The following is a 12,495-nucleotide window of genomic DNA, read 5'->3' on the forward strand; positions in this document are numbered from 1 at the left end:
AGTAGTAAATAATACTATTTTTTAAAGTCTCACAAATAATGCTCGCCGCTCAATTACTCCGAATAATTACGTGCTCCACGAAAACAGTACTGTTTTGAGAAGTCTTGTAGTACACATTTGAGCAATCAGAATGAAGTATGATTCCAAACTGGCGCATGTTAAACGCCTTTATCAGAACTACAATTTTTAACCTTGTACGATGTATTTGTAACAGTTTCCAGTTTCTCAGCATCTCAGACATTTGGTGTCAGCCGAAAAACTGACGTCCTATTGTTGCATAGAGAATTCGTGGATGTTGCAGTTTCGTCGGCAGTGACGTATTTGAAAATAGGATATTCCTACGATGATGGCTTGAGATTTGTTCGACACTGCTCAACTTCCAATAATAGCACACAGAGAAAATGATAAATGAACACATCTGGAGACGTGACACAGGAAATGATCGATACCATATGTACTTTGGACACGGATAGTGGGAGGTTTTACTCGAATTCTGAGAAAAATAAGGGTAAGATGTAGGGAAAGACGCGTAGTATACTGTATATACAAGAGCCAGGAGCAAACAATAAAAGTGGAAGACTAAGAACGAAGTGCTGGGATTAAAAATGATGTAAGACAGGGTGTAGTTCATTGGCTTCTACTGTTCACTCTGTACATTGAAGGAGCAATAAAGGAAATAAAAGAAAGGTCTAAGAGTGAGATTAAAATTCAGGGTGAAAGAATGTGAATGATAAGCTTCGCTGATGAGATGGCTACCCTGAGTGAAAGTGAAGAAGAATTACATGATCTCTAGGAGGGCATCAAAAGCAAACAAGCACTGGTAAAGAGGGCATTCATGGCCAACAGAAGTCTACTAGTATCAAACGTAGACCTTAATTTGAGGAAGAAATTTCGGAGAATGTACGTTTGAAGTACAGCATTGCATGGTAGTGAAACATGGACTGTGGGGAAACCGGAACAGAAGAGAATCTAAGGATTTAAGATATGTTTCCGAGAAGAATGTTGAAGACGACGAAAGAAATACATGGAAAACACTGCCAATAAGGATGGGCAGGATGATAGTACATCTGTTAGGACATCAAGGAATAACTTCCGTGGTACCAGAGAGGGCTGTAGAGGGTAAAAACTGTAGGGGAAACTGTAATAGGTACCCTGAGATGAAAAAGTTGGCACAGGAGGGGAATTCATGGCGGGCTGCATCAAACCAGTCAGAAGACTGATGAATCAAAAATAAAAAATAAAAAAATAAGTACGAAGTAAAGACAGTGTGTAAGGCACCATGCTGTGGACAGAATAGGAACATGTCAAGAGCATGATACCACTGAGACTATGGCAACTGAAAGAGTGAACTGTTGTGTCGTAGTAAGTCGTAGTAGCGTAGTTAATAGATGCCTGTATGGAGAGGACATAGCTATTCACGCAATTAAATTACTATCTCAGAGGTCGTGTTGTGTGGTCCTTTGAGATACTGAGTAGTCCTATCGAAGAATTTCCCATTATGTTTGGCGTGTTTGCCAGTTACCTATCCGTGGTGATTTCGATGATTCAAAGAAAAATTATACAACCTTATCTTGAACGATAGCTTCAATCAGATTCACCCGTGAATCTCCACATTAGATGAACAGCCATTGCTTATGAAACAACGACTACAACACAGACTGGTTCCGTTGTTGTATGAAGAGGGGTTGGTAGTAGATGGAGGAAGCGTTTGTTTAAAGCTAAACCACAAACAACGGTGCCGCTTGTCATACTTTCATCGAGGACGTAGACATTTGTGTAATGAAAACAGCAACTTATTTCCGCTTTACCTAATTTAAGAACATTAATATAGAAAGATCCCTTCTTATAAAAGAATGTAATTATGGAAAGATGCAACAAGTGATTACACAAGTTTAATTTGCTTGCAGTCTGTCCGTACCTTGACGCTGGAGTTCCCCATTACCTTGGAACGTTCCGCGCTGGATGCGTTCGTACAAGCTCTTCTGTGGGAGAAGGCTACTGGTGCAGACATCATCAGAATGAAGGTAAGCACCCAGTCCTCGAAGACCCTCCTTACAAGAATGAGAGACAACCTAAGTACCACTACAGGCAGCAGGAAGATCTTTCGTCTCCTGTCGTTTCCTCCACTACAGCTGCCATTTGTCTTTAAAACGCCCATCGCCTACTATTTGTCAAACTTATGTAGGTTTCGTGATTTCACATAGATTCCAGAATACTCAAACACAACAGACGCTAAGCGCTGAGAAACATACACACTGATTAGCCAGAACATTATGACCACCTACCTTATAGCCAGTATGCCCTCCTTTGTCACGGATAACAGGGGCGTCACGTCGTGGCGTGGAAGCAGTGAGGTCTTGGTAGGTCGCTGGAGGGAGTTGACACCACATCTGCTCACTCAAGTCACCTAAATCTCGTAAATTCTGGACAAGGGGGCGATGAGTGACGACACGTTTCATTACACCCCAGATGTATTCGATCGGGTTCAGATCTGGCGAGCTGGGTGGCTTGCACATGCATTGGAACTCGCCACTGTGTTCCTCGAGCCAACACACTCTTGTCCTTGTGACATGGCGCATTATCGTCTTGATAACTGTCACTGCCGTCGGGAAACATGATCGTCATGAAGGGGTGTATGTGTTCTGCAATCAGTGTACGATACTCTTAGGCGTCGTAGCGCCTTGCACGAGCTCCATTGTACCCAAAGATGCCCACATGGATGTTCCACAGAGCATGCAGGAGCCGCCGCCAACTTGTCTCCGTCCCACAGTACAGGTGTCAAGGAGCTGCCCGCCTGGAAGACGACGGATTCACGCCCTCCCATCGGCATGATGAGGTCTGTAGTGGGATGCAACGCTGTGCCACTGCGCCAACGTCCAGTACCGATGGTCACGTGCTCTTCTCAGTTGTTGCTGATGTCGTGATTGGCACAAGCATGAGTCGTCGGCTGCGGAGATCCATCGTTAGGAGTGTTCGCTGTACTGTGTATTCAAACACAGTTGCAATCTGTCCAGCATTAAAGTCTGGTGTTAGTTCCGCAACAGTTGGCGGCCTGTCCTGTTTTACCAGTCTGCCCAGCCTACGACGTCCAACATCTGTAATGAGGCGTGGCCGCCCAACCCCACAACGTCTGGACGTGGTTTCATCTTGGTTTCGCTACGTCTTGAAGACATTTACCACAGCACTTCTCGAACACCCGACAAGTATGCAGTTTCCGAAATGCTCGCGCCGAGCCTATAGGGTCTAGGCCATTACAATCTGCCCTCGGTCAAACCCAGATAGATAGCTTGCCGTCCCCATTCTACACATGGACTGCACGCTCACTGATAATACGTGCACCGTGCGTGTGTCTGACTAGCAGTCATTCCTCGTCAGGTGACGCTGCTATCGCCGGGACTGGTTGACATTGATAATAGGTCGGTGGTCATAATGTTCTTTCCGACCAGTAGGGATGTTTATTTGGTAGTGAATACGCTGTGGTCTTTTGTGAAATATTTTTATCCTCAGTGTAGCACTTCTTGTTCAGCTTTTACTGATCGCTAAGGGAAGAGGTTGTAAGGGAAAAAAAACTCTGTCCACCCCAAAGACTGCCGCCGACGAAGGAGCGATGTGGCGGGCGTTTACATGCACCTTGCAGTGGTGGCACTACACATACGCTTTGTGCTTCATTCCAGATATCTAAAATAATGGCAAGTACACATTATTCGCCATATACTGTGACTTTTTGTTCCAGAGACATTATAGGTAGCGCCTGCGATTCAGCATTTTGTAATAAATACGCATACCTACATCCCAATACGACAGTCACTATATGACGGCTGCTATAGTATTTAGGTTGACAGGTGTCTGACATAAAATACTAGAAGCCAAATGGTTTCCAACTACTGGACAGTCAGAACAAGGAAGCGCAGCGATCGTGGAAAGTCGTAGAAATAGTAAATGTTACATTGTTCATTTGTGAGACCCTAAAATTTTCAGCCATTGTTGGACCTGGACCTGGACAAGTGTCCTACACGGAAAGGAGCTAGAGGTAAGTGTAAGGTTGAAGGCAGTTCGCGATACGTTCACGAATGCCTCAATCAGAAAGAGCGCTGCCCGTGAAAAGTATTAATTCAGGATTGGGGTTATAGGATGGTTGGTATTGGTGAGTTCATACATGAGCAGTGTTGTGCTGGCCGAAGAAACACTCGTCTGCGCTGTGGTGGGTTCTTATATTGGCTTCTGGAGGAGGCCGAGAGGATACAACACACGCACAATGTATTCTATCACTTTATTATAATTTCAACACGATGAAATACTTAATTTTAAACAGTCCATGGCCACAGGACAGTCTGTGTATATCTGTAAATGTCACTGAACAGTAACGTATCACGCGATATAGTACAGAATAATAGCCTCTTCTGTCAATGTTCGACTGACTATAAACTTCGTTACTTAGCTCTGTGTAATACAACTGCCGCGCGGGGTAGCCGCGTGGTCTATGGCACACTGTAACGGTTCACGCGGCTCCCCCCGTCGGAGGTTAGAGTCCTCCCTCGGACATGGGTGTGTGTGTCGTGCTTAGCGTAAGTTAGTTTAAGATAGATTAAGTAGTGCGTAAGCTTCGGGACTGATGACCTCAGCAGTTTGGTCCCATAAGATCTTACCACAAATTTCCAAATTTTAATACAACTCTCGCGCTGCTGGCTCTTTAATAAGACGCTGCTGCCGTCTTCGGCGATGATTGCAGAGTAGGGTGAGCGGCACTCCCTTGTGTTGTAAGGCCGTCCGCACACGGAGTGACTGAAGACGAAAGCGACGGGCGGCGATCTACTTCGGCAACTGGCTGCCAACAGTTTCACACAGGGAGCGATACAGAAATGAGCAATTGCAGTTGCCATGTGCGAGCGTACAGGAGACAGAGTATTGTTGTCCTCTAACATCTTATGGTTACACTCGGCAGGTCGAGCAAAGATTCAAACTCAGCGGAGTGTGTGATTCTCTATTATTACTACACACGGATAAGAAGAAGAAAATTCTGGATCATCCGTACACCGAAATAAATATAAACTGCAGCGCTAATAGAAAGCCCTGACGCTCAAATCGTTATAGATACCGAAAGATGGCTAAAGCCGGACATAAGTTCAGCCGAAATTTTCTGTGAATGACCCAACGGCGTTCAGTAAGAATAGGCCAAATACAGTAGGCGATGGTGTGTTTGTTGCTGTTAAATGTAGTTTATCGTATGAAGAAATATAAGTAAGTAATTCCTTTGAGTTAGTATGGAGAGAGGTCATTCTTGGCAACTGGAATAAAATAATAATTGGATCCTTTTACCGACTTCCCAACTCAGAGGATACAATTGCTGGAAGGTTCAAAGAAAACTTGAGTCTGATTTCAAACACGTACCCGACTCATACAATTGTAGTTGTAGGTGACTTAAATTTAATTTCGATATATTGGTGAAAATACATGTTTAAATCCGGAGGTACGCATTAAACATCTACCAAAATTGCGCTACACGCATTCTCCGAAAATTATTTCGAGCAGTTTAGTTCATGAACCCATGCGAATATTAAACGGTTTGGAAAACATACTTCACCTCTTAGCTACAAATAATCCTGAGCTAACAAAGAGCATCAAAACGGATAAAGGGATTAATGAACACAGGGTTGTCGTAGCGAGACTGAATACAGTAACTCCCAAATCCTCCAAAAATAAACGAAAAATATATTTACTCAAAAAAGCAGATAAAAATTCAGTTGACGCCTTCCTGTGAGACAATCTTCACTCCTTTTAAATTAGTATTGTAAGTATAGATTAGATGTCGCTTGAATTCAAAGTAATAGTATCGACAGCAGTTGAGAGATTTATATCAAATGGTTCAAATGGCTCTGATCACTATGGGACTTAACTTCTGAGGTCATCAGTCCCCTAGAACTTAGAACTGCTTAAATCTAACTAACCTAAGGACATCACACGCATCCATGCCCGAGGCAGGATTCGAACCTGCGACCATAGTGGTCGCTCGGTTCCAGACTGTAGCGCCTAGAACCGCTCGGCCAGTCCGGCCGGCAGATTTATATCAAATAAATTATTAAACGACGGGGGCTGATCCCGCATCGTACACAAAACAGGTCAGAACATTGTTGCAAAGACAATGAAAAAAACATGCAAAATTTAAACGAACGCAAAATTCCCAAAATTGGCAATCTTTTACAGAAGCTTGAAATTGCGAGATACCTGTAATACTTTCTACAACGAAGCCTTGTCTCGAAACCTGGCAAAAAAATCCAGAGAGATTCTGGTTTGGTTGGTTTGGGGAAGGAGACCAGACAGCGAGGTCATCGGTCTCATCGGATTAGGGAAGGACGGGGAAGGAAGTCGGCCGTGCCCTTTGAAAGGAACCATCCCGGCATTTGCCTGGAGCGATTTTAGGGAAATCACGGAAAACCTAAATCAGGATGGCCGGACGCGGGATTGCACCGTCGTCCTCCCGAATGCGAGTCCAGTGTAAAGAGAGTTTCTGGTCGTAAGTAAAGTATGCTAGCGTCAAGACACGACAATGCCTTCTTCGTGCGATGGCATGGAAATGCTATCGATGATAGTGCTGCTAAAGCAAGGTTATTAAACACAGCTTTTCAGAAATTCCTTCATCAGAGAAGAGGAAGTAAATATTCCAGAATTCTAATCAAGAACAGCTGCCAACATGAATAACTTAGAAGTACATACCCTCCGAGGAGTGAATCAACTTAAATCACTTAATAAAAGCAAGTCTTCCGGTACAGACGGTATACCAGTTAGGTATTAACAGTCATATAGAACCGCTCGCGCAACGAAAGATCTTTGCCCAAAGACCGGAAAGTTGCACAGGTCACACCAATATTCAAGAAAGGCAACAGGAGCAATCCACGAAATTATAGGCCAATATCATTAACGTCGATATTCAGCAGGATTTTGGAACATATATTGTGTTGAAATATTATGAATTACCTCGAAGAGAACGGCCTACTAACACACAGTCAGCACGGATCTAGAAAACACCGTTCTTCTGGAACACAACTAGCTCTTTACTCGCACGAAATATTGAGTGTTATCGACTAGGGATTTCAGACAGATTCCATATTTCGAGATTGCCAGAAAGCGTTCGACACCGTACCTAACAAGCGGCTTGTAATCAAATTGCGTGTTCATGGAATATCGTGTCAGTTATGCGACGGGATTCGTGAATTCCTGTCAGAGAGGTTATAGTTCGTAGTAACTGACGGAAAGTCATGGAGTAAAACGGAAATGATTTCTGGCGTTCCCCAAAGTAATGTTGTAGGCCCTCTGCTGTTCCTTATCAATATAAACAGTTTAGGAGACAATCCGAGCAGCAGTTTTAGGTTGTTTGGATATGACGTTGTCGTTTACTGCTTAGTAAAGTGATCAGAAAATCAGAACAAACTGTAAACGATTTAGAAAAGATATCTGAATTGGTAGTCGATACTAAATAATGAAAAGTGTGAGGTCGTCCACATGAGTGCTACAATGAATCTGTTAAACATAGGTTACACGACAAATCAACCAAATCTAAAGGCCGTAAATTCATCTACATACCTAGGAATTACAGTTACGAACAACTTGAATTGCAAAGAACGCATAGAAAATGTTGTGGGATAGGCGAACCAAGGAAACCGTTTTATTCACGGAGTACTTATAAGGTGCTACAGATCTACTAAGCAGACTGCCGACATTACACGTGTCCATTCTCTTTCGGAGTACTGCTGTGCTGTATGGCATCCTTACCAGATAGGATTAACGAAGTACATCGGGAAAGCGCAAAAAAGGGTAGCATGTTTTGCATTATCGAAAAATAGGAGAGAGAGTCTGACGGATATGATACAGAATTTGGAGTGAACAAAGGCGTTTCTCGTTGCGACGGGATCTTCTCAAGAAAATTCAATCGCCAACTTTCTCCTCCGAATGCGAAAATTTTTTGTTGATGCCGAGCTACATAGGGAGAAACGATCGCCATTATAAAATAAGGAAAATTAGAGCTCGCACGGAAAGATGCAGATGCTAGTTGTTTCCGCTCCCTGTACGGGAGTGGAATATGGTAATAGAGAATTCTTGCGAAGGTGACTCGATGAACCCTCTGCTAAGCACTTACGAGTGATTTGCAGGGTATCCATGTAGATGTAAATGTATATTTGTTGTAGATGCAAGCTATATGTATGAGGCAAGGAGCTGTAACAGACACATTCGAAATTCATACGTCTTTGTGGAACGGCTAAACAGTGATACAGTGATTTGGCGCAGTTGAATTCTTCCACCATAACACATCGTTACTTTTATTTTGACAACCAAAATATCTTGAAATTTATATACCGGTACATGGAAATGTGATGGTTGTTATGCTTGTTAAGTCGTTTGTCTTTGGACACCATTGTAGTTAGACGTACTGGAGATTTGTGGCCTTTCACTGTTCGGTTCCACTTGACAATTTAATTTGACAGAATGACAAAGGCTGATAGTCACACAAAATTACTTGTGATTTCTTATACATTTGCTTCCATTGACATTACGGTAATTTTATTTTAAACAGTGTATGTACTGTACCTCTCCTTACCAAGAGAAGTCTACCGATATCAAACATAGGCCTTAATTTGAGGGAGAATTTTATGAGAATCTACGTTAGGAGCATGGCATTGTATGGTAGTAAAACATGCATTCTGGGAAAACAGGAACAAAAAAGAATCGAAGCATTTGAGACGTGGTGCTACAGAAGAATGTTGAAAATTAGGTGGACTGATGACGTAAGGGATGAGGAGGTTCTCCGCAGAATCGGCGAGGAAAGGAATGCATGTAAAACACTGACAAGAAGAAGTGGCAGGATGATAGGACACTGTTAAGACATCACGGAGTAAATTACATGGCACTAGAAGGAACTATCGAGTTTAAAACTGTAAATGAAGACAGAGATTGGAATACATCCAGTAAATAAGAGAAGACGTCAGTTGAAATCGCTGCTCTGAGCTGGAGAGGTTAGCAGAGGAGAGAAATTCGTGGCGGGCCGCATCAAACCAATCAGAAGACTGATGAGAAAAAAAGGTACAGTATATTTTGTATGTCATATAAAATCCTTTTCCGTCTTCGCACCTCCATTTTTTTGTCAAATGTATTCTACAGTAGCCCAGGAGCTTGTAGTTGTATAAAATGGGATGTTTTTCGAGTTAATTTGCAAAGCTAAAAGCTAACGTTCACAACCTGCTCTTTCATCTTCAAATTAAACCGATACAGAGGTGTGTTGGAGGACGCAACTCAGTTCGCTTGGCAGCGCGGGCGCCGTCACTGGCAACTGATGGGCAACACATTGCAAGCGATTGACGAAGGAGTCACTCTGCAGTTGCGTCATCTGCGGAGTGCTATTTAACTACACACGAAGTGATTCGCTGCAGACCCATTACAAACTCATGTCGACATCGAGGTGCTTTTGAGTCGCTGCATGTGCGGAGCGCAGTCTTTACTAGTAGCGGCGTATGGTAACTTTTCAGAGCGTGTCTACGCCGACCTCTGCCATTCATCGCTGCGTCTGGCAGCCACTGTGCTTTCTATTAGTTCCATGGTGAGGTAGCAACTTTGTCATGGTGCCTCAATCTTCGGATGAAGCCACAAGAAGCAGGACTATTTCTGTCCTGTTGGTGGCAGAAATTATTCTTGTAACTGCATTAGTTTCCGAATAAGCAGAATATTGGGATCGCTGTTCTTCTGCGTGGTATCATGGCGGACTGACACAGCTGCAACCATTCCGCTGCCGGCGTAAACTACTATCGCACGATACCCAACTTTATTGATGGGCTACGCCATTTTATTTTGGCTCTTCTAGCGGCGGGCTACGATTCTGTGACGTGGGTAAAGCAAGTGTACCAGGACTGTGGGTATATCTCTGCAAACAAACAAGAAGGTCATAGTTGAAACGTTATGATTACTCCTCGTGCTGTATGTAAATTTGACGATCTGCTGCCGGTGTGCGATGCGAGAGGACAATAGATTAACATCTGCAACATAATGACATAAATAACATATTACATTGAAGGCGATATTACTCCTGTATTCGTGCATTTTAATGTTTTGATGAATTTGAATAGTGGAGAGTGGGAGAGTGAGATATTTCGTAACAATGGTTTTAATTTGGCACAGTAGCAATCAAAGTTCTCTCGAGGAAATCGTTCGAATTATGCACCGAGGTGGCAAAATTTATGGATAGCGATATGCACATATGCAGATGTTTGTAGTATCACATACACAAGGTATTAAAGGGCTGCACGTTGTTGGAGCTGACATTTGTACGCAGGTGGTTCATGTCAAAAGGTTTCCGGCTTGATTATGGCCGCACGACTGGAATCAACAGATTTTCAGTGCGGAATGCTAGGTGGCGCTAGACGCATGCGACATTCCATCACGGAAATCTCCAGTGAATTCACTATTCCGAGATTGACAGTGTCAAGAGTGTCCCGAGAATACCAAATTTCAGGCATTACCTGTCACCACGAACAACGCAGTGGCCGCCGGCATTCACGTAACGACCGAGAGCAGCGGCGTTTGCGTATAGTTGTCAGTGCTAACAGACAAGTAACACTGCGTGAAATAACCGCAGAAATCAATGTGGATGTACGATGAACGTATTCATTAGGACAGTGCATCGAAATTTGGCGTTAATAGTGCAGACGACCAACGTGAGTGCCTCTGCTGACAGCGCGAAATCGTCTGCAAAGCATCTCCTGGGCTCGTACCACATCGGTTTGACCCTAGACGACTCGAAAACCGTGGCCTGGTCAGATGAGTCCTGATTTCAGTTGATAAGTCTTGGTGGTAGGGTTTGAGTGTGACAAAGAGCCCAGGAAGCCATGTACCCAGTTTCTCAACAAGGCGCTGTGAAAGCTGGTGGTGGCTCCATAATGATGTGGCCTCTGTTTGCACGGAATGGACTTTGCCATATGTTCCAGAAGAACTAATCATTGACTGGAAATGGTTATGATTGGCTGCATGGAGACCATCTGCAGCTATTCATGGACTTCATGGTCCCAAACAAGTCACAGTTGTATGCGATTCGTTTGAAGAACATTCTGGAAATTACGAGCAAATGATTTGGCCACCCAGATCACCCGACATGAATCTCATCGAACACTTATAGGACTTAATCAAGAGGTCAGTTCGTGCACAAAATCCTGCACCGCCGACGCTCTCGCAGTTATCGACGGCTATAGAGGTAGCATTTCAGATGACCTCCAGCGATTTGTTGAGTCCATGCCACCACTTCGAATTGCTGCACTACGCTGGGCAAAAGGTGATGTGACACAATATTTGGAGATGTCCCATGACTTTTATCACCTCTGTATATTTAAGTATAACTGCTGAGAAAAGCACTTCTCTCTCTCTCTCTCTCTCTCTCTCTCTCTCTCTCTCTTTCCAAGCATTAATCCTGACTTGTGGGGTCTGCTGTTATGTTTAAACGGATGTGGTATGTTAATTTTAAGGGATGGCCAGATGCCCTTCCTGTCGCCACTCCTTACCCCTGGGGGATGGGATCAATGTACCTTAGTTGTCTGTGTCTAGTGTAAGCCATGGAATAGTGCGAATGTTTTTCAAATATCTGCGAGTCGAGTAACTGAGGTGGATTGTGGGGACCAGCCCAGTGTTCACCTACCGGGATGTGGAAAACCGCCTAAAACCACATCCAGGCTGGCCGGCCCTCTGGCCCTCGTCGTTAGTCCACCGGGCGGATTCGGTCTGGGGCCGGCACGCCTACTTGAGTCCAGGAAGCAGCGCGTTAGAGCTCTCGGCTACCCTGGCGGGTTGAGAAAAGCCTTCCTTGCCTCCTAAAAGCCAATCGTCGAATGTTGACGTTGAATTTGCATCATACTACGATGAGCATGTTGTTGAATAACTTCGCTTTGCCGTAAAAAGAAAAGTGAGTGTGGTAATTGCAGTTATCGAGAACAGCATAGACGTCCTGACTGGAAACCGTATTAAGGTGCTGTGTGGGGAAACAGATCCGCAGTATTGGCGGATGCGTTTGTGTTGGAACATGTGTATTTTATTTGAATGAAAGGTTTGGTAATGAAAGATAAGTATTTCGTTGTGTCTGTAGCTGTATGTAAGGTAAATAATAACTGTCAGAGCTAATATAGGCTGGAGTCGTCAAAGCGGATGAAGACGGGAAGAAAAGAAACTGCCTTTACGACGCCGAGTGCCCCATCCTCGTTGGCCCACCATTCGCAGAGAATGTGTTTATTTTGATGCTTCGCAGCGAGCACCAGCGGCCCCTCCCTGACGTCCAATAAATGTTTAAACGCACCGACAAAAGATCCGGCACGGTCTTTTATGTAACGATCGTTGCCGGATGCCGACTGTTACTCTAAGCTCGCGCTCGATTTGCCGCGAATGGGCAACGGCCGTATCGCTCGCTAATAGGATTACAAAAACTGAACGCTCGCGTCTGCGGGCGAGTTGTCAGCAAGCACGGCCGGCCCA

At 44.1% G+C, this 12,495-nt stretch overlaps 1 protein-coding gene across 5 annotated transcripts in view; it reads left to right on the plus strand.

The window, feature by feature from the left end:
- The window catches only part of LOC124798621 (COBW domain-containing protein 1-like), a 524,248-nt gene that overhangs the window by 411,371 nt on the left and 100,382 nt on the right, over nucleotides 1-12,495 (plus strand). For all 5 annotated transcript variants that reach the window (XM_047262102.1, XM_047262099.1, XM_047262097.1 and 2 more), the window contains one exon: nucleotides 1,908-2,024. In XM_047262102.1, coding sequence (XP_047118058.1) covers nucleotides 1,908-2,024 — 117 coding nt within the window. The remainder of the gene's footprint in view (nucleotides 1-1,907; nucleotides 2,025-12,495) is intronic.

Source organism: Schistocerca piceifrons, chromosome 5 (assembly GCF_021461385.2).
Source record: "Schistocerca piceifrons isolate TAMUIC-IGC-003096 chromosome 5, iqSchPice1.1, whole genome shotgun sequence".
NCBI lineage: Eukaryota > Metazoa > Arthropoda > Insecta > Orthoptera > Acrididae > Schistocerca > Schistocerca piceifrons.